The following is a 23936-nucleotide window of genomic DNA, read 5'->3' on the forward strand; positions in this document are numbered from 1 at the left end:
TTGTGGCCGTTTTGTCCCTCAAATACAAGATGGCTGCCAAAAACCATTTTGAAATTGGGCATAATTTGCTACTTTGAAACTATATGTATTACATCTTTGTAAATGAGTAATACGTCATTTTATATTATTTTCTGGTGCAGAATACATTATTTGTTTCATAAAGTTTTTGCCTCAAATCCAAGATGACCCTCATACGCCATTTTCAAATTGAGCATTATTCACCATTTTGAAACTATCACACCTTCATAAGCGTGCCATACGTCATTTTTGATTATTTCCTGGTGCAGAATGCATTTTCGGTTTCACCTAATTTGCATAATTTATGCTAATTAATGTATCGATAGAGGGCGTCTCTTTGGATAAAAAATTTTCTTTTGGCCCAAGGAACATTTATGCCAAGTTAGACATTTGTACTATAAAATGCAGCGTTTGACCTCTTAACAAGCCTATTATGTGGACTAGTTAGTCTGTAGATCAACTGGTTCTGAACAGGCCCTAAGACTACAGCCTCAATCACTGTTCCCATGGACTAGTTAGTCTGCAGATCAACTGGTTCTGAACAGGCCCTAAGACTACAGCCTCAATCACTGTTCTCATGTAGGCTAGTTAGTCTGCAGATCAACTGGTTCTGAACAGGCCCTAAGACTACAGTCTCAATCACTGTTCCCATGTGGACTAGTTAGTCTGTAGATCAACTGGTTCTGAACAGGCCCTAAGACTACAGTCTCAATTACTGTTCCCATGGACTTACAAAGATCTTATGATCAGTTGCTAAATGTGAAGTACCATGGAAAGTTAGTGATTCAAAAGTACAAAGTAAGACACAGCTTTTGTAGTTTCTCCTCTGCCAACTAATTGTTAGGAATGTTAACATTAAATTGCAGTAAAAACAAAAACAAATAATATTATTTGGAAATATTCCTTTATAAATAAAGAAAAGGTATGCTACAAAATCTGCTGCAGTTATAAAAGCAAAAAATTACATTATTTTGCCCTGCAATTAATATTACAGCAAAGTAAAGAATAAGCTGTTCACAGAAATTTACTAAGATGGCATCAAACAGAGACAGACCGCTAAAATAATTTTCTTATCATAACAAGTACATGTATTTGTAAAAAAGCTTATGAAAAAAATGCATGCAATAAACTAGAAACCAACATTGAGTTAAATTATAAATTGTCTCCTCCAGTGACCTATAACAAAATTAATTAACAATTAATTAATTAATTAACAATTAACAAAATTAATTAACAATTTCATTATCAATTTTGTTACACATTTAAACATTCTCTTTAATCAGAATTTTTGTACAACACAAGTGTCTCAGTAAACGCGTAGACTCACCAACTGAGTTTTCTTTAAACTTCATAGCTCACATTTTCTGCAAGACCAAAGATGCTATCTGGGTTGGTGCAAGCTGCATTGGTAACATTTTACAAAAATAAATTCTCAAAAGATAAGTAATTAAAGAATATTAACCAAATCATATATAAAAGGTGAAGTATTGGTGTCGCATATTTAAGATTGTGATCAGACTAGTTCATAATGCATTTCCATTATGCCTGTATCTTTTCCATTATTATTATATTTTAACAATGTACGAAGTTTTCAGTGTTTGTATAATTGTATATGACCATTTAAGTGCTGATGCAGCACACAACTTGCTTGCTCTCACATAGAGTTAAATATTGCCTCTAGCATATTTCTGTCATACGGATGTTCCATAATTCTTGCTAGTTGGTGCTAAAGTTTACATGCCATGCTTTTAAAGAAGATGGCAGACTTTCACATCCATGAACTTTAATATGTTGGCATGTCAAGTCTGACGTAAGTTTCCAGCCCTCAAGTGAAAGATCACCAGATTCGTGGTATTGAAGCAACTTTTCCAATGCTTTCATGGAAAGGGACTCTTCTTTTTCAAAGATGCTTTTCCATGCAGCCATTCCCCTGTCTTCACTTGAACTGAATTCCGATGGACTTTTATGAGAAGTGTATATATAAAATCTTTGAGAAGTCAAGTGCTGCATAAAGATGTCAGTTATAGTAAGCATCATCTCCATATCACATAAAGTAGCACTCAGACTTAGTCCATGTACTTTTGCATGCTGTGACAGCACATCTAGGAATATTGATTCTGGGATGTCCTCAATAGTATAATGCTTACAAAACTGCTTCAGAACCAATTCTGATGTAAGCTGGTCTTTCGCTAAGATATCCATGCACCTTAACTACTCTATGTCAGAAGTGTTATTCATTGTGAAAAAATACTGTAACAGAATGTCAGCATTCCTTTCTGCAGCTTTGTCACAGCTTCCATGGACCTCTGTATGCTGTGACAGCACATTCAGAAACAATGTCTTCTCCACTGCTGACAGGGTTCTGGTAGTATGGGTCTGGTAAAGTTGTTTGAGCACTTCTTTAGATATGTTTTCATCATCAGCTAAGATTTTCATACATTCTTTCTGCTCTGAGTTAGTGATGTCACTGCTTATTAAGAAATCATGTAACACAAATCACAGCAATTCCTTCTGCAGCAGAATAATTGCTACCATGGATTGCTGCATGCTGTGACAGCACATTCAGAAACAATGTCCTCTCTACTGCTGACAGGCTTCGGAATTTGTGAGTTTGGTCAAGTTGTTTGAGCACTTCTTCAGATGTGTTTTCATCCTCAGCTAAGATTTTCATACATTCTTTCTGTTCTGAGTCAGTGATGTCACTGCTTATTAAGAAATCTTGTAACAGAATCACAGCATTTCCTTCTGCAGCAGAACAACATCTACCATGGACATCTGCATGCTGTGACAGCACATCCAGAAACAATGTCTTCTCCACTGCTGACAGGGCTCTAGTGGTATGTGTGTGGTAAAGTTGTTTGAGCACTTCTTCAGATGTGTTTTCATCCTCAGCTAAGATTTTCATACATTCTTTCTGCTCTGAGTCGCTACCATGGATCTCTGCATGCTGTGACAGCACATTCAGAAACAATGTCCTCTCTACTGCTGACAGGCTTCTGGATTTGTGGGTTTGGTAAAGTTGTTTGAGCACTTGTTTAGATGTCCACCTATCCTTGGCTAAGATTTTCATACAATCTGACTGCGCTGAGTCAGTGATGTCACTGCTTGTTAAGAAATCTTGTAAAAGAATCACAGCATTTCCTTCTGCAGCAGAACAACATCTACCATGGATTTCTGCATGCTGTGACAGCACATTCAGAAACAATGTCTTCTCTACTGCTGACAGGCTTCTGGATTTGTGGGTTTGGTAAAGTTGTTTGAGCACTTTTTCAGATGTGTTTTCATCCTTGGCTAAAATTTTCATATATTTTTTTTGCTCTGAGTCAGTAATGTCACTGCTTGTTAAGAAATCTTGTAAAAGAATCACAGCATTTCCTTCTGCAGCAGAACAACATCTAACATGGATTTCTGCATGCTGTGACAGCACATTCAGAAACAATGTCTTCTCTACTGCTGACAGGCTTCTGGATTTGTGGGTCTGGTAAAGTTGTTTGAGCACTTCTTCAGATGTGCATCTATCCTTTGCTAAGATTTTCATACATTCTTTCTGCTCTGAGTCAGTGGTGTCACTGCTTATTAAGAAATCATGTAACACAAATCACAGCAATTCCTTCTGCAGCAGAATAATTGCTACCATGGATTGCTGCATGCTGTGACAGCACATTCAGAAACAATGTCCTCTCTACTGCTGACAGGCTTCGGAATTTGTGAGTTTGGTCAAGTTGTTTGAGCACTTCTTCAGATGTGTTTTCATCCTCAGCTAAGATTTTCATACATTCTTTCTGTTCTGAGTCAGTGATGTCACTGCTTATTAAGAAATCTTGTAACAGAATCACAGCATTTCCTTCTGCAGCAGAACAACATCTACCATGGACATCTGCATGCTGTGACAGCACATCCAGAAACAATGTCTTCTCCACTGCTGACAGGGCTCTAGTGGTATGTGTGTGGTAAAGTTGTTTGAGCACTTCTTCAGATGTGTTTTCATCCTCAGCTAAGATTTTCATACATTCTTTCTGCTCTGAGTCGCTACCATGGATCTCTGCATGCTGTGACAGCACATTCAGAAACAATGTCCTCTCTACTGCTGACAGGCTTCTGGATTTGTGGGTTTGGTAAAGTTGTTTGAGCACTTGTTTAGATGTCCACCTATCCTTGGCTAAGATTTTCATACAATCTGACTGCGCTGAGTCAGTGATGTCACTGCTTGTTAAGAAATCTTGTAAAAGAATCACAGCATTTCCTTCTGCAGCAGAACAACATCTACCATGGATTTCTGCATGCTGTGACAGCACATTCAGAAACAATGTCTTCTCTACTGCTGACAGGCTTCTGGATTTGTGGGTTTGGTAAAGTTGTTTGAGCACTTTTTCAGATGTGTTTTCATCCTTGGCTAAAATTTTCATATATTCTTTCTGCTCTGAGTCAGTGATGTCACTGCTTGTTAAGAAATCTTGTAAAAAAATCACAGCATTTCCTTCTGCAGCAGAACAACATCTACCATGGATTTCTGCATGCTGTGACAGCACATTCAGAAACAATGTCTTCTCTACTGCTGACAGGCTTCTGGATTTGTGGGTTTGGTAAAGTTGTTTGAGCACTTTTTCAGATGTGTTTTCATCCTTGGCTAAAATTTTCATATATTTTTTTTGCTCTGAGTCAGTAATGTCACTGCTTGTTAAGAAATCTTGTAAAAGAATCACAGCATTTCCTTCTGCAGCAGAACAACATCTAACATGGATTTCTGCATGCTGTGACAGCACATTCAGAAACAATGTCTTCTCTACTGCTGACAGGCTTCTGGATTTGTGGGTCTGGTAAAGTTGTTTGAGCACTTCTTCAGATGTGCATCTATCCTTTGCTAAGATTTTCATATATTCTTTCTGCTCTGAGTCAGTGATGTCACTGCTTGTTAAGAAATCTTGTAAAAGAATCACAGCATTTCCTTCTATAGCAGAACGACATCTACCATGGATCTCTGCATGCTGTGACAGCACATTCAGAAACAATGTCTTCTCTACTGCTGACAGGCTTCTGGATTTGTGGGTTTGGTAAAGTTGTTTGAGCACTTTTTCAGATGTGTTTTCATCCTTGGCTAAAATTTTCATATATTTTTTTTTGCTCTGAGTCAGTAATGTCACTGCTTGTTAAGAAATCTTGTAAAAGAATCACAGCATTTCCTTCTGCAGCAGAACAACATCTACCATGGATTTCTGCATGCTGTGACAGCACATTCAGAAACAATGTCTTCTCTACTGCTGACAGGCTTCTGGATTTGTGGGTCTGGTAAAGTTGTTTGAGCACTTCTTCAGATGTGCATCTATCCTTTGCTAAGATTTTCATATATTCTTTCTGCTCTGAGTCAGTGATGTCACTGCTTGTTAAGAAATCTTGTAAAAGAATCACAGCATTTCCTTGTTCAGCAGAACAACATCTACCATGGACCTCTGCATGCTGTGACAGCACATCCAGAAACAATGTCCTTTCCACTGCTGACAGGGCTCTAGTGGTATGTGTTTGGTAAAGTTGTTGGAGCACTTCTTCAGATGTGTATTTATCCTTGGCTATAATTTTCATACATTCTGACTGCTCTGAGTCAGTGGTGTCATTGCTTGTTAAAAAATATTGCAGCAAAATCATAGCATTTCCTTTTGCAGCTGTGTCATGCATGTACCAGTGGTATCTGTGGATCAATGCATGCTGTGACAGCACTTTCAGAAACAATGTCCTCTCTACTGCTGACAGGCTGCTGGATTTATGGGTCTGGTAAAGTTGTTGGAGCACTTCTTCAGATGTGTTTTCATCCTCAGATAAGATTTTCATACATTCTGACTGCTCTGAGTCAGTGGTGTAATTGCTTGTTAAAAAATATTGCAACAATATAACAGCATTTCCTTTTGCAGCTGTGTCATGAATGTACCACTGGTATCTGTGGATCTCTGCATGCTGTGACAGCACATTCAGAAACAATGTCTTCTCTACAGCTGACAGGCTCCTGGATTTGTGGGTTTGGTAAAGTTGTTTGAGCATTTCATTAGATGTCTGTGTATCCTTTTCTAAAATTTTCATATATTCTTTCTGCTTTGAGTCAGTGATGTCACCGCTTGTTAAGAAATCTTGTAAAAGAATCACAGCATTTCCTTCTGCAGCTGAATTACAACTACCATGGACCTCTGCATGCTGTGACAGCACATTCAGAAACAATGTCTTCTCTACAGCTGACAGGCTCCTGGATTTGTGGGTTTGGTAAAGTTGTTTGAGCATTTCATTAGATGTCTGTCTATCCTTTTCTAAAATTTTCATACATTCTTTCTGCTTTGAGTCAGTGATGTCACCGCTTGTTAAGAAATCTTGTAACATAATCACAGCATTTCCTTCTGCAGCTGAATTATAACTACCATGAACCTCTGCATGCTGTGACAGCACATTCAGAAACAATGCCTTCTCCACTGCTGACAGGGCTCTAGTGGTATGTGTCTGGTAAAGTTGTTTAAGCACTTCTTCACATGTGTTTTCATCCTTGGCTAAGATTTTCATACATTCTGACTGCTCTGAGTCAGTGGTGTAATTGCTTGTTAAAAAATATTGCAACAATATAACAGCATTTCCTTTTGCAGCTGTGTCATGCATGTACAACTGGTATCTGTGGATCTTTGCATGCTGTGACAGCACATTCAGAAACAATGTCCTCTCTACTGCTGACAGGCTTCTGGATTTATGGGTCTGGTAAAGTAGTTTGAGCATTTCTTTAGATGTCCCCCTACCCTTAGCTATGATGTTCATACATTCTGACTGCTCTGAGGTGTCATTGTTTGTGTGTAGGTCCTGTCTCTGATATACATGTAACAATAGACAACAGGCAGCAAGACCAACTCCTCTACCACTGCAGTGTTTATCCAGGTCAAAGACTAAATTTTTCAGTGTATCTCTCCCCTCTTCATTGGGAAGCATTTTGATTTGTTGAAGAACGAGCTTCAGCAAGGTTTGATTTCTAGCAAGTATTTTCAGAATTTTTGTCTTTTTCTCATTCTTACGAAGTTGCTTGATAAAGATTTCAGCAATGGCTAGCCAGGTTTTGAGTTCTGTTTTGGGTGTTTGTGACAGAAGTTTCCAGTTTTCACTTAAATGTAATGTATTATCTCCTTCAGCATTATGTAACAGTTCCAACAGCTCTGTCTTTAGAAACATGGTGAAAGCTTTTTGTTTTGGGGAGGCAAGTTTGAAAACTTTTTGCTTCAAATTTCTGCACACTTTAGCATTTTTATTTGAATCACAGCCAACACAAAGAAGGATAGAAGCAAGTTTCTTCTGCTGAACTTTGTTTACTTTTGTAAATAGTTCAGGATAAAGTTCAAGCAATTTGACAATATCCTCCACATGCCTCTTGTCTGCTGGAGTGGTTTCTGATGAAAGCAACGACTGGAGTTTCACTACACTGAGTGATTCTTCATTTCCAGGATTTTCAGAATTCATGGACTCTGTAGTTTCATCAACTTCACTGTCATGATGAAGAACTTCTACATAACTACATGTATTTACCTCTCCATTTTTTATTGGTGCTTGATGGGTCTTATCAATTTGGTGCTTTTTTTCATCTAAAGAAAGGAATTATATATTGTCATCCATCACACGAGCAAAAATAAAATTTATAATCCCATGTAAAATTCAGAAAATAAGAGTTTGACCTTGTGTATCATCATATTTGAGTTTCTAATCTTTATATGTAAACTAGTTGCAGTTAGGTAGTAGACACTTTCATACAGATTTGGGAATAATTTGATCATTTTACCTCCTGAATTATTTTCTGTATTTTCACTGTCTGAGTCATTGCCACTGCCACTGTCCTCTCCAGAGTCATATTTCTCATAGTCTTTATAATTAGCATCAGAGGGCAAGGTGTCACATACCACTGGTCTTTGAATAAGCCCATGACACACTGGGAGACCTTCCATTTTTAGTAGATCAGCCACAGTCTCTGTAAGTATATATATAATATAGATGGCTATGAAAAATTAGTTGCAGTTTTTACCTGTATAAAACCGAAAAATATAATAGTGTTTCATAATAGTTAATAATAGCTGTGACAGCACATATTACCACAATTGATGACCCACCATGATTATGTATATTAAAAAAATAAATAGATAAAAAATATTAATAATATAATTCAGAGTACATAAACTGATACACATTGGGATGGGTGTTACTGTTCAGTGTATATTTTTCTGAATAATTTAAAAACCAGTAATATTCAGCTGAAGTATATTTCTCACCAGCAAATGTTTGTTGATGCATCATATACAAAGCAGTAAGCAGTTGTGCTGTGATTTGTTCAACAGGTTGGTCATAGTTCCTCTCTAGGAAACTTTCTAAGCATTCTAAACACTGTGCTTCTTCTTCATCAGGGTGCTGGGACACAATGGCTTGTGTATCTTCCTCTGTAAACTTCAGATGCAAAGCCAACTCCTTCCACATGCATGACACACGGGGTGATATATGTGCAAATATGGATGCCCAAACTTCACACTTAAATAATCAAAAATACTTTTGAGAAAAATGGTCAGTGTAGGAAGATACAATGGGATAAATGTACACTCAAGTAAATGCATGATTTGCTTGCAAAAGATTATACATTTTGATTAAGATGTTTTGGCTTTACGTTTATAAAAAAATAAAAATTGAAATTTTAAAAATAAAAAAAAATGTTTATTTTGATTCTTATATATAAATTACCATTGCAGCAGTTTCTTTTTCTGACTTCATAATGTGGCAACTCTTTTGATAAGTTACTGTGCAAAATTCCACTTCAATATCTTGCTCAACAGTCAGTGGCCTCTCTTGCTTTATTTGAGTGCCAGATGTAGAGGGCAATTCTATATTGGTTTGGGTTTCTGGTTCTCCTACAACAGAGGATTGATAGGTGAAAGATTTGAAAGTACATATTTATTACACTGCTTATAAAAACATTAATGTTATCAAATATATATCACCTGGTTGATGGTTGTTAAAATTTTGTTTATATTGAATATTCATTTTGTTACTGATTTGTATTCCAATCAGTTTCAATGTATTGGTTTATTCATTACAAAGTTCCTTAGTGATATACTTGTAGAAAAGCTGATACAAAGAAAACTATTTTCCAAAACTTAGCTACAGTGTGCAACTAAGAATTTATCAAATTAGTTGTAGTTATAAATTGTTTTTTTTTTTTTTTTTTTTTTTTGTTATTAAATAACAAATGTAGCATTATTTTAAAGAAATTCTGTTTCTCAAGACTGCTTAATAATATATTGCAAATACTTATAGGTGCAGGTAGCCGGTCACTTTGATTTCAGAGGTGCTGCGAGAGCAAAACTTACCTGGTTTTGTGAAGAATTCCCAGGCTGTAGCCAACTCTTGTTCACAAATGTATACATCCACATACAGCTCTTCTCCCTCCATCTCTTTAAGTTCTTGGGTGATGAACTCATTTGTCAGAAACCTAGATAAATCCCCAGACTTGTACTCTGTCCAGAAACTCTGTAACTTCTCTACAGCATCAAACATTAACACACACTCCACACAACCTTCAATGAGCTTGATTAAATGTGCCCCTCTTTTGATGAATGAGTCAGCTGCCCTTTTAAATTGAGCCAGGTCTTGAAGCATTTCTTTTGTAAAATACTTGTCTGCCTTTTTGGCGATCTCTTTTGTTTCCCAGTACTTGACATGCATTTTAGCATGAAGAACTAAAAAAAAGGGGAAAATAACATATTTACTGTTACTTGTATGAATGATATAATATATATTTACTATTGGTATTTGACTTTGATAAATTGTGTAGTTGTAGAGGAAAACTTTTACTGAACATCCATTTAGCTATCTTCTTAACTGACCAAGATAAACCAACTAAATATGTTGCATACATTTTTCAATAAAAAGCTTATTTCAGCATCTTCTCATTTCATATTCTTATTTTATTATATGTAGCCATATAGCTCTCACAGCATTCTTTTCCTTCAACAAAATGGCTCTGTAGTCATGGATTCTCTTAAACACTGCCTCCAAACTGTATGGATGAATACCAATTCAACAAAGGGCCACAGCTTCCTATTGAAGGGGCCCCTTTGGGGGCCAAGCATAGATTAACTAATATGCATACTGGGCAGATGGCACTCTTACGCATTCACCAATTATATTACATTTTGATACCTCCATGCAATCAGTCAATGGGCAGATGTCAGGCCAACACACAGGTTTAAAATATGACAGGTCAACTGCCAAACAAAAACTGACAGTAAGAGGCTACACCCTACACAAAAGTCACCAAATTCCACTTACCTCACCTGGCAATTCAAATGTACATTCTCTGACTCAATTAGTGATAATCTATCAACTTTAGGGACTATGTAAAAAAAAAAAAAAAAAAAAAAAAAAAAAAAAATATATATATATATATATATATATATATATATATATAATAAGGATATGAAATGAAAGCTTTATATTGATACGCAACTTGTATATCTAGATATATCTTTGCACGTTAAGAAGATAGCCACGTTCCTACCACCTCCCCTATATATATCCTAAGAATATAAACATGTAAATGATCTTGTTGTAATTGTTTGCTATCACAGATTTCCCGTTTTTTTAAGTAAAAACTTTTGAAAAAGAAAAGATTTGTACCATTTCTCTTGTGGATGTTTTTCTTGTCATCCTTTGAAGCATTCTCTTGTTTGACCTTTTTAGGCTTAATGAGCTTCATGGCCATGTTCTCCATCTCTTCAAGTGTTTTTGTTAGCTCTTCATCACTGTCAGATTGTTCATATCGCTGTTTTCTTATTTTGCTGCAATTATCAAATAACTTGCAGCTGAGGTAATTCATCCCTAGAAATGAATATTAACATTACAAGTCGTCGGTGTATATTTTATAAACAGACAAAATTACCAGTTGGTCAAGTTGATATTTGTCAATATTATTATTTAAAGATTAACAATGTAAGATTTTTTTGCTCAGCAAATTTTACCTGGGTATAAGATATTTTTAACAACTACAAAACCAACCACTGTTTATTGACCTTGGCCTTAGTGCTGTAAAAATCTGCGGAAATTAAGAAGTCCTTTCATCCATGCTTAAGGGTGGGTTTTACAAAGTCCAACATCACTTTGAGCACTGAATTCCAGGTTGTTCTTGATTCAAAGCTTTGTTAGGATGGTTGACAGGTGGCAAGGTTCATTGAAGACATTAATAATTGCAATTATATTTAAAAATCACAAAATATATATTTTTTGTTCTGAGATAAAGTCAAGAGAAAATGATTTAAGTAATAAATGAGTTTTAATTTTTATGATTTGTCACTTTAAGATTTTATCTTTATCTTCAAAAATATTACCTTCAGTGATGTGCCTTTGTTCTAAAGGACACGTGTTGCATTGTTTCTCACAAGATTCAGCATCTGGGGCAATCTCGTCTAATTTTTAAGATATGGGATGAAAAAAGAAAATGTTTATCAATGTAGCACATATGAAATGCCATTTATATTTGTCTAAAATCTCAAATATACTGACAGTCAATGAAAAAGCATCAGAAAACTTTCTTGTACTTTTTTACCTAGAATCGATTCCAACCATGTAAACAAGTACAAATGCACTTGTTTGATTATAAGAGAGTGGGCTGACCACTATTTCACATTTCACATGAAAACTGTTATTTTCTTAATGTGCCAAAGCAACTTCAGATCTTATTTGATAAATAAACGTTACATAATCCCATTCAGTGTAATATTTTTATGTAAGCATTCTTTATATACTGGCAGTCAGTGAAAACTCATCGTTTATTTATCATATATATATATATATATATATATATATATATATATATATATATCACAGATTCATTGCCATAGTTCAAATAAATGAATTACATAATACCTTCATATTTTATTCTCTTGACACTGCTCTTGGATCCTGAATTTATGATAATATGATAAGATAATAATTATTTATCATATTCATACATAGTATAAAATGAAAATCTCTGTCATCTATCATCAAACTGAATTTGTACATTATTATTATAATTTTGTGATAATAAGTTTTTGGAAAGATTTAATGTTTTATTTACAAGAGCCAGAAAATAAGCAATGTGCTGTATTGGGGGGAGGGGGGGGGGCATGTCTTTTGACCTTTCTCTATGTGACACCCAATGTGAGATACAGCAACTAACCATTACCAAGTTGCAATAGAATTTGATTAATAGATTATAACACCTTGAACATGTTCCCCACCCCATCCAGCATTTTTCTCAGGCTAGGGCCAAGTACATTTACCCTCTTGGATTTGAGCATGTGTCACTTCCAATACACAGACTTTCCTTTCCCCACCCCAACATGATGAATTTCACCCTTCAGGTATGCCTTTTTAATTTCTCAATTTTATGCCTGACTGTAAGCATGTGTTCATGACACTTGGTCTTTAACTTAAGTCATTTAAATAATTAACACCAACCTTGCATGTCTTTAAGTCATCTAACTAATTAACACCAACCTTGCATGTCTTTAAGTCATCTAACTAATTAACACCAACCTTGCATGTCTTTAAGTCATCTAACTAATCAACACCAACCTTGCATGTCTTTAAGTCATCTAAATAATTAACACCAACCTTGAATGTCTTTACGTCATCTAAATAATTAACACCAACCTTGCATGTCTTTAAGTCATCTAAATAATTAACACTAACCTTGCATGTCTTTAAGTCATCTAAATAATTAACACCAACCTTGCATGTCTTTAAGTCATCTAACTAATTAACACCAACCTTGCATGTCTTTAAGTCATCTAACTAATTAACACCAACCTTGCATGTCTTTAAGTCATCTAACTAATCAACACCAACCTTGCATGTCTTTAAGTCATCTAAATAATTAACACCAACCTTGCATGTCTTTAAGTCATCTAAATAATTAACACCAACCTTGCATGTCTTTAAGTCATCTAAATAATTAACACTAACCTTGCATGTCTTTAAGTCATCTAAATAATTAACACCAACCTTGCATGTCTTTAAGTCATCTAAATAATTAACACCAACCTTGCATGTCTTTAAGTCATCTAACTAATTAACACCAACCTTGCATGTCTTTTTTTCTTTTTTTCCTGGCCCTCTTTTCTAATCGCTGCATGCGTTTTTCAGCTTCCTCAATGGTATCACATAATCTGGGGCATTCAGCATTCTTGAGCAGCTTCTTAAGATCATCATAATTTCCCAAAGTGATGATTCTTTTTTCTTCAAGGCGATTGAGAAGTGCCAGCTTGTCATTTTCTTCTGATACACTAGCCCCTTATGGCGTCCTTAGATGTTGTTTGATATTTTTAAAGTCATCAGTTGTAAGCTCATCTTTTATTCTTGTGAGCAACTTATCATGTACTTCTTGTAAACTTTCGCACTTGCCATATAATCCAGTACTGTCAGTGGTAAGGTAATCCATGTCTGTTCAATTAAATAACTGCAAGAGAGGTCAATAATAAAGTTAGGTTGATTTGTGACCTGTTATACTCACATTAATTTTTCTTTGATCGGGTGATTTCCCTGTTGCCCTATGTGCTGGAAAAAACACCTTCATTTCAGTTTCATAAACCAAAAAAAATCCCCTTCCTATTTTAATTAGGCATGGCAGGTTTTCTCAACTGTCACATTGGTGTTTCAGGTGTGATATGTCAACAATTGAGAAAGGTTTTGTTTGTTTATAGTAATTTGGAAAAAAAATGCATAGATTTATTTAAAATCTGAAGTTAGTGTTCGGTATATATGGAAATGAAAACAAAAAAAATTGATTCAGAATAGGTTGTCTCCTGTTCTAATACATGTTTAAAGTGAATGCATCACACACTGGGATAGATTAGCTAGCAATTTTTTGTTGATTTTATTTATTAAAAGACATGTCTAAAAATAAACTAACCAATGCTACTAAAACATATCCTTTTTCATCCCTGGAGGTGGAACAAAATGACGCCATCGTATATGAATCCACTAAAAGCATGTTATCCCATTTCATTGTCAGCATTATTTTTTAGTATATATTTTATTCAGTAGCAAACAAGATACAGTCTTACAATAATTTTTTGCCTATAAATCACACACACTTACACACATGCACTCTCCTAGCTCTCACTCTCTCTCTCTTTCTCTCTCTCTCTCTCTCTCTCTCTCAGCATAAAAAATATACAGTTACAGTAGTGCACATAAGGATTGAAAGAGGGATTGACCATTCACTGTCACTTAAAAGTGACATAATATTTGGCTAAACCATTATCTCCATACATTTCTTAAAGTAAATAATTAGTTCATAAAGTTTTATCCTCTCCTATATGGTCTCAAACAACAGTGTATCAACAGTTAGAGCTACAAGCAGTGGAAAAAAAGACTCACCTTGCTTTTTGCCTGTCTTTCTTTGCTAAACGGTCTGCTACAGTTTATTCTGAAGGTAGTTCCAGTGTTTGGTTTGTGCTGCAACTTACTAAAATGTTAAACTGAGATATATCAACTTGGTTGAATGACCCAAATTTGTGCTGAAGTTCTTTTTAAACAGAGGTCCTCACCACTGCTGGTTTTGAAGTGACATAACTTTCAGTCTTGTGGCTGTTCACATCTGGAGTCTTCATTAAGTGTCTGAATATTTTATACTATAATGTGTAAATTTTATAACACTCCCAAGCAAAATGTTGTAAAATCACTACTTTCAGACAAAAGTGGAAATCCCAATTACTATTAATAGTGCATGACATATCAGCATATCATTACCTGTTTGTGATTGTTGGTATAGGATAGTCATGGACTTTGATTACCACAGTTTTACAACAATTGTGATAAGTTTTGAGGGGGGATTACAATTTGACAGATATCATAAACCAGTACAACATGATTGATAACAAAATAACATATTATTACATGTACATACCTTCTGTCTGTGTGACAGTGAAAATTCTCTCTGTTGGTTGGTTTTATATGTTTAACCTTTGAGTGTTGTGAGTCACCACTACACAATATCCAGTATCAGATTATAGTTTTAATCATTTGCTGTTTAGGCACTATGTTTCATGACAGAGACACGGGCAAAAACCTAAGGTGTTACAAATTACTCTTACAACTATAGGTCAGACCAAGATATAGTTTATACTGAATTCAAATATCTGTTGAGTCCTTACTGCACTGTTTCTGGTAGTTTTATTTAACTTGGAGTGTATATAAACTGTGCTCATGTGATTGCCCTCAAAATGTGCTCTAATTTTTTTCAAAAAATTAATTGAGTACTTTTTTACATTCAGAAGATAAACTTTCCGTTTGCCCTTAACCTTTGTATCTTAATTGGGGGTTGAGGGAAGGGGGACTGATGGGGTAATTAATTCTGAAAACTCATGTGTTTGTGGTATTTATTTTGAGTTATCGATCAGGACTTTGTTCATGGATAGATTATTAAAATTTTCATTTGAATCAAGTTGGTTAAATAGTATGCAATTGGTTGTGGTACAAAATGAAGGAAAATCTGTCTAAAAATGATATCAAAGCTAAAAAAAAACTTTTTTCTTTCAAAATGCCATGTCTTCTTAACTTGGATGTATGAAAATTTATTTTCTATTTTTAAATAGAAATTTAAATTTCATTGTATGTTTAAAATTTTATATTCCTTTTTCTTACTAGCCCAGAAGAATCAGCGCAGTGTCCATTGCAGAAAGAGTTGCCAATGAGAGGTCAGAAAACCTTGGTGTGAGTTGTGGCTACAGCGTGAGATTTGAATCTGTGCTGCCACGACCATATGGTGCCATCTTATACTGTACTGTTGGTAAGATATTTAACTCCATGCTTGTATCATATGGTGTCATCTTATACTGTACTGTTGGTAAGATATTTAACTTTACGTGCTTAAAACACATGTATGCATAATTTTCTTAAAATTAACTTAGAAAGACAGCTGTTTTTATGAAATATGGCCTACTATTAAATTTTTTTTATCAACATGACATGTATTGTGTGATGATTACTTATAAATTTGTAAAAAACTGAAAATTGCTATGTTTAGTATTAATGAAATGTAAAGGCACTGAAGAGAGCATATTATTATGAATTTTTTAATGCAGTCCCTTTATTTCAAGGCACATTACTGAGAAAACTGGAGAATGGTTTGCGAGGTGTTTCCCATGTTATTGTGGATGAAGTGCATGAAAGGGATCTCAATGTAAGGAATGCTACGTATTAAAATATCTTCACATATTTTAAATAATTAACTTCTATCAGAAAGAGAGAAAGAGAGAACTCAATTTTGAAACTAAATCTTTTTCTTTACTTTACATCTCACATTTATTTTAAAAATTGAGTGTATTAAAGGGATAATAACTCTTCGTTTCGGCCAAAAAATGAATTTTCCTGGAGTAAACAATAATTTTCCCATACTAACCAATGGTTAATGGATCCATTTTTACATTCAAAGTTAGTCCCTGATTTTTTTCTAAAAAGTTCGGTTTTTGTTTAAATCTCTTAAGAGATTTTAGCAGAGTATAGCCATCAATGGAGGTCACATGGTCTAAAGACAAGCTCAGATATCAGAATAATAGCTATAACTGCCGTTTTTGTGGTAAAACAGAATATATTATATTTCTATGAGTTATTCACAAAGTTTTTATTGTGAAATATAGATCTCGTACGAAGAGTTATTATCCCTTTTAGCAAATAGTAATGTTATATTTTATTAAATCCAAAAATAAAAAATAAAATGTCATTTTGTAGTTATTAGTATTTCCCATTTTACTTGGTTTTATGTTTTTTTTTTTAATGATAGAAATAAAACTTACATTATCATATTTAAAACACTAATAGAGTTTAAAATGTCTGTTTACAGACTGATTTCTTGATGGTGATGTTACGAGACATGGTCCATGTTTACAAAGATCTCCGTATTGTCATTATGTCTGCCACTGTGGACACAACCTTATTCACTGACTACTTTGGCTCAGTGGAAGTTGTAGAAGTTCATGGCAGACTGTTCCCTGTGCAAGGTATTGAGGGTGTAGTCTTGGGGTTACTTGAAAACAAGATCAGATAATGTGTTAAGTTTGTGGACTTAGTAGCAGTAAACATTTTCTGTCATTATTACCTCTTGTTTCCTATTTTAATGATGTTGATGCGTGCACCCCCCACTACACACACACACACACACACACACACACACACACACACACACATCAGATTAGTCTAAAAATTACTGTCTACATGTAAAATAAAGTTGAATAAATATCGAACCATCACAATTTCCTGATGCATATATAAACATTATTATTGAAAATACATTATCAGGAAGTTACAGGTTATGGAACATATTTATGATGAACTATTATGATGATTACAGACTATTACTTGGAAGATTGTGTCCAGATGTTGAACTTTATTCCTCCACCTTCCAACAAGAAGAAGCGGGACAAAGATGACATTGCGGATGAAGAAGGGGAGAAAGAGGTAGTCATTGGTTATAGTTTTATCCATTTATTATCCGTAAAAATGTCAAACCTATTAATTCATCATTTGTTTTTATTGTTACATTTTAGTCTATGTTGTTATGTTATCTTAAGTTATGTTTTATGCTATGTATGCTATGCTATATGTAAGCATATATTGCTATACTATATCCTTCTACTACTTAGGAAAATTGCAATATGATGATTTCATCAGATTATAATGACACAACTAGAAGAGCCATGGCCATGCTGAGTGAGAAAGAGATGTCATTTGAACTTATTGAGGTGAGTATGATTCTAGTTACAAAGCTAATTTTAGTTGAAAGAAAATTTTGCAAAGCAAATGAAAAAAAATTAAGCCAGTAACGATAATTGATCATTTTCCTACTGTAAACAGCAGTGTGTGTGAATGTCTGTCACAGTGTGTGTGTGTGTGTGTGTGTGTGTGTTTGTGTGTGTGTGTGTGTGTGTGTGTGTGTGTGTGTGTGTTGGAGCTAAATAGTCTAAAGCAGCCAAGTATTCAACCTTAAGGTTGAAACTCATTTGTTTCTTATTCTAATTTTTATACTGCCATTAAATCTTTGCCAATTATAAAACTTGGCATTACCATGGGAACAGTAGATACTGATAGAATGCCAAATTTATATGCATTGCAGGTATTGTGTATTATATTATTATAATATTGACAATTATGATATATTCCAGGCACTTTGCAAGTATATCAAGAACCTTGGTATCCCTGGTGCCATCTTGATATTTCTCCCAGGGTGGAACCTGATATTTGCCTTACACAGACACCTGTCAGAGCACCCAGAGTTTGGTAAGAGAACAAACAGATACTGATTTTGATTGAAAAAAATTTGATTATTTACATTAGAATGTATGTAAAAATTATTTCAGTAAAATGCAAAAATGTTAATTCTGTGTGTTAATTATGTCAACACTTTTGAATTTTAAAAGATTTAACTATATTTACATCATTTGGTTTAAACATAAAAGTTTGTTTCTTTCAGGTGGCCCTGCATATCGTCTGCTTCCACTCCATTCCCAAATCCCAAGAGAAGACCAACACAAGGTTTTTGAGCCAGTACCTGAAGGTGTTACAAAGGTATGGGTAGTTTAATACAAATTGATGTATATCTTTATTAAAGAATGTTACTTTTACATAATTATTGTGACAAGGTAAGACCTGTACCCCTGCTCCATGGACCTATCTGTCATCATACTTCACAGATTATGAGCTGTTAGAATTGTGAATTTTGATATGTAATAAGAGCCTTTTAAGTAATTTGACACGTAATGATATATATTATATTTGTCACCAGTAGTGAAGTTTGGATTAGTGTAGCAAAATATTCTCACTTATTTCAGATCATTCTGTCCACCAACATTGCTGAGACCAGTATCACAATCAATGATGTTGTTTATGTCATTGACTCTTGCAAGTAAGCTAGTGACAATAGAATTAAGTATGAAAAAAGTAATGAATTATATAATTAAGAAATGAAGTATGATTTGGTTAAATTTATTTTCAAGTAATAAAATGTTGAAAAGGCAAAGAAATGTGTAATATTCAAATAAATTTGATTGTGGCTCTAACACTTGCAATATAAATTTGTATCACTGGCAGAAAAATACAAGTATCACATTGATTTAGTATAAACTATTCCTTTTTAGAGAATAAATGTAGCTCTGATTTGTCTCCAATGACACAAAATGAGCACCATTTTTCAGTTTGAAATATCCATATCTATAACAATGTCAAAATTGTGCCAGCTAACATCTCATACAAATGTTTTTTTTTTTTCCAGAGCCAAAATGAAGCTGTTTACATCCCATAATAACATGACCAACTATGCCACTGTGTGGGCCTCCAAGACAAACCTAGAACAAAGGAGGGGGAGGGCAGGACGTGTAAGACCAGGGTTCTGCTTCCACTTGTGTAGTAGAGCCAGATATGAAAGGTATGGGATAGACAAAGAGATTAGTTGTACAACTATCAAAGTAAGACATTCTATGAATGATTGACAGTTTAACAGTTTTTCTCATTTGATACTTGAAATTGCTTTTTGGGATATTTTCATTGATGAGATCATATTGTATGGCATTAAGTAATATATCATTGATTAATTAATATATGAATTATAAAAAATAAAAGCTGTTCATTTAAATTAATTTTATTTGTTTTAATTGTGTTTCGAAAAAGTAATATAAAAGCATCTAAAGCTTTTTGAAAATTTGATGACCATTTTGCCAAATTTAGATTAGAACAGCACACAACCCCTGAGATTTTCCGTACACCACTTCATGAATTGGCACTGAGCATCAAGTTACTGAGGCTTGGAGAGATTGGTCCTTTCTTGGCCAAAGCTGTGGAACCACCACCTATTGATGCAGTCATTGAAGCTGAAGCCTTACTGAAAGGTTTGCTATGCTTGGGTGTGCCTTTAGCAAACTGTCATGCACGTTTTTTTTTTTTACTTATTTATAATAACACAGGATGCCTATTCATATATTGTCTCAACATAAACAGAGTCATGTCAAATACTGAAACTAACTTCAACTAAAAAAGAAACATAGTTTTTGTTGTTTCTTATAGGTTATCAAAAATGTTTTTGAAAACTCTGTATTTAATGTCTAAATTTTAGAGATGGGTGCCTTGGACAGGAACAATGAGTTGACCCCTCTTGGGAGAATCCTGGCCAAGTTGCCAATAGAGCCCAGACTGGGAAAGATGATCATTTATGGCTGTATCTTTTAGTAGGTCCACTTGTGTGTGTGTGTGTGTGTGTGCGTGCGTGTGCGTGCATGCGCATGTGTGTGTGTGCTTTTGTACAATTAAACGTGCCTGTGCACATGCATTTTATATATTGTTTTAATCTTTGATGGCTTTAAATTAATGATACTGATACATCTTGATGCATAATGCCATATTGCAGCTTTATCATTGATGTTGGCATTAATAACAGTATTGTCAATAATGTGGTTGTTTTCCTCACAGTACTGACAATAATGTGGTTGTTTTCCTCACAGTACTGACAATAATGTGGTTGTTTTCTTCACAGTACTGACAATAATGTGGTTGTTTTCCTCACAGTACTGACAATAATGTGGTTGTTTTCCTCACAGTATTGACACTAATGTGGTTGTTTTCCTCATAGTATTGACAATAATGTGGTTGTTTTCTTCACAGTGTTAACAATAGTGTGGTTGTTTTCCTCACAGTACTGACAATAATGTGGTTGTTTTCTTCACAGCACTGACAATGATATGGTTGTTTTCCTCACAGCACTGACAATAATGTGGTTGTTTTCTTCACAGTACTGACAATAATGTGGTTGTTTTCCTCACAGTACTGACAATAATGTGGTTGTTTTCCTCACAGTACTGACAATAATGTGGTTGTTTTCTTCACAGTACTGACAATAATGTGGTTGTTTTCTTCACAGTACTGACAATAATGTGGTTGTTTTCCTCACAGTACTGATAGTAGGCTTGTTAAGGACCAAAAAATGGCCAAACGCTGCATTTTGTAGTACAAATGTCTAACTTGGCATAAATGTTCCTTGGGCCAAAAGAAAATTTTTTATCCAAAGAGACGCCCTCTATCGATAATTAATTAGCATAAATTATGCAAATTATGTGCCAAAATATATAATATTTCATATTTCCATTAATTTTTGGCCTAGAAACATGTATAGATTATCAAACCTGACTAAATTAGGGACAAGGAACCCATTTTTGATCATTTGGAAGCAATTGGTGGCCATTTTGTGCCTCAAATCCAAGATGGCCGCCACCCGCCATTTTGAAAGTGGACATAATTTTGCTATTTTATGTTGAATTTTGAAGCGTTTGGTCTAACTATACTTGATATATATATCGGTTCTTACTATTTTGGGGGTGCAAAAGTCATTTTTGATATTGTTATGGTGATAGTAGGTGATTTGAAGGAACAAAGAGGGTGTTTTAAGTGCCTACCAAGATATGTGTGAACGCTGCAAAACCATGGATATTGATAACCCGCATTCAAATATATCTCAATGCAATTTTTTGTTATATACCATCGCTATTGGACTATATTATGAGCAAAAAAACACATTTTTACCATTATGGAGGCCATTGGTGGCCGTTTTATCCCTCAAATCCAAGATGGCCGCCAAAAACCATTTTGAAATTGGGCATAATTCGCTATTTTGAAACTATATGTATTACATCTTTGTTAATGAGTAATACGTTGTTTTATATTATTTTCTGGTGCAGAATATATTTTCTGTTTCATGAAATGTGAGTACAAACTATTTTAGCCTCCAAAATCAATATGCATGTAGGCTTAAGTTGTCAAATAGACTTACATGTGCCATGTAGTCTAATTAGTACAAAATGTTTTATTAAATCCTAAAGAGCTTGAAACAAGCGTCAGAGACCAAAATGGCTTAATTAAAGGTAAAGAACACATACCTGGTGCTTTGAAGACAATTGGTAGCCGTTTCGATCCTCAAATCCAAGATGGCCTCCAGTCACAATTTTGAAATACAGGTAAGGCATAACTCATCAATTTGAAGCTATTGCTCTTACACTAGCATGTTACATCGTTTCTTATCATTTGGGTTGTAGAAGTCGTGTCTTATCTCTTCTGAGATACAATACAAAAAGAAAATATTTCAAGGCTCCAACACCAATACAGGCTTACGTCTTCGCCTTGTATACGTCTTGAAGTCAAATTTGTGCAAAAAATATGTTATATAACAATTATAAAATGGTTTTGCCAGACATAGATTAAGTGCAAGAGACCAGCATGGCTGATTCCACTTTATGCTGACTACTGTTAGCTATTCTGTTGTTCATATCCAAGAGCCTGTCACTATTTTAAAATTATTATGGCATAATTTACCTTTTTGAGCTGTTGGACTTTCATATATGATCGTAATACATCAAGTGTTACTATTTTGGAAGTACGTAATTAATTTCTGGTGTTATTCTGGTGACAGAGGATAATAACAAAGGCATAAGGTGTTTTAAGATGATTCCAAGATGAATTTTCCTGTAGTTGTCATATACTCTAGATGTTTTGTGCTTGTTCGTCCATTGGAAACAATGAGAACTATGTAGTTGCCTTATGGATTTCTATTGGTAGTGAGATGACTTGTCTGGCCAAATCATGCTAGGAATGATCACTGGCACTGTCAACTAGGAAAAGAGGCTGCTTCCTCGACTTTTTTGCTTTATCCCTCTTGCCTACCTGCGCAGCTGCTGCTTTCTAGTTGGTTTTGCAGATTCCTTATTTTGTGTAAAGATACCACTTTCCTCTGATGCGACATGTTCTCATGCATTGATGTTTCTCTGGAAACTGGATTTTAATATATTGTTTGGCTGTTTCTCATAGGACACTGACAAAACCTCAATTCTTACTGGCTGTTGTCTTACTGGCCTACCAGAGCTGATCATGCATGATTTTTTTTTTTTTTTTTTTTTTTTTTTTTTTTTTTTTTTTTTTTTTTGCTGTGCTGCTGGATGATTTTGCAGACAAGATCTGGAGCTATTTCAAAGCAAAGTCCATTTGCTTGTCTCTCACGGGCATTTTCGCATCAATACCACTAACCAAGTTCCATATAGTATTATAAGACGACACATTTTTCACCCTTCAAATCTTCTGGACTATATTTAACATGCAAATGCAAGCCCCAGTGACTGGGACATAAATGTACATGTGGCTTTTTGGTTCACATTGACCAGTAAAAGATTAATAATATAATACCACTATGTATATATATTTATTGCTCACCTTTAAATTGTTCAGTATCTTTTAGTGGATGGTCACTTAAGATAAATCTAAATAATATATTTGAGCATGTGGTTCAGGTTCCACATTTTTGTTACAGACTCAACGAAACTCATCTTGGAATTTATTTTACAACCTTATATTACGGTACCTTTTTATTATCTTCTGTCACCAAATTAGCACCGGAAAATTACTTTTGAGCCCCCAGAATAGTACCATTTTACCTAATACAAGACCACAGTTCAAAGGTTATAAATTACACCAAATTATTAAAATAGCGGCATGCAACCAACACTTGGTTTTGATCAAAATAATGGCTAACAATTATCCTCATGCGGTCAAAGATGTATTATTTTGCTTTAATGCAGCCATTTTGTTTGCTGACACTTGTTTTATAGATCGGGCAAAAGCAGTTTTGCACGAATTGGATTACTAATTGTACATATAAACTGCAGGCCCATGTGGCGACTGAATCCTATATTTATTTGGAGGCTTATAAAAGTTTCTATTTACATTTTATGAAACCGAAAATGCATTCTGCACCAGGAAATAATCAAAAATGACGTATGGCACGCTTATGAAGGTGTGATAGTTTCAAAATGGTGAATAATGCTCAATTTGAAAATGGTGTATGAGGGTCATCTTGG

At 34.6% G+C, this 23936-nt stretch overlaps 3 protein-coding genes across 3 annotated transcripts in view; 2 read left to right on the forward strand and 1 right to left on the reverse strand.

The window, feature by feature from the left end:
* The window catches only part of LOC106161281 (ATP-dependent RNA helicase A protein), a 75792-nt gene that overhangs the window by 45255 nt on the left and 6601 nt on the right, over positions 1-23936 (forward strand). The gene's annotated exons all lie outside the window — the stretch shown is intronic.
* The window catches only part of LOC112041616 (ATP-dependent RNA helicase A protein), a 74058-nt gene that overhangs the window by 1165 nt on the left and 48957 nt on the right, over positions 1-23936 (forward strand). The window contains exon 2 of the mRNA XM_087007677.1: positions 15700-15841. The gene's annotated coding sequence lies outside the window, so the exon portion shown is untranslated. The remainder of the gene's footprint in view (positions 1-15699; positions 15842-23936) is intronic.
* Positions 4981-14739, reverse strand: LOC106180164 (uncharacterized). The gene is made up of 10 exons (XM_087007676.1): positions 14431-14739; positions 13132-13507; positions 11932-11967; positions 11394-11471; positions 10687-10887; positions 9378-9746; positions 8752-8918; positions 8292-8544; positions 7808-7993; positions 4981-7613 (listed from the first exon to the last, which is right to left on the reverse strand). The coding sequence occupies exons 2-10, from the start codon at positions 13181-13183 to the stop codon at positions 5104-5106; spliced, it is 3852 nt and encodes a 1283-aa protein (XP_086863802.1). The 5' UTR covers positions 13184-13507; positions 14431-14739; the 3' UTR covers positions 4981-5103.

Source organism: Lingula anatina, chromosome 3 (assembly GCF_051362555.1).
Source record: "Lingula anatina isolate TDL-2025a chromosome 3, LinAna3.0, whole genome shotgun sequence".
NCBI classification, from domain to species: domain Eukaryota; kingdom Metazoa; phylum Brachiopoda; class Lingulata; order Lingulida; family Lingulidae; genus Lingula; species Lingula anatina.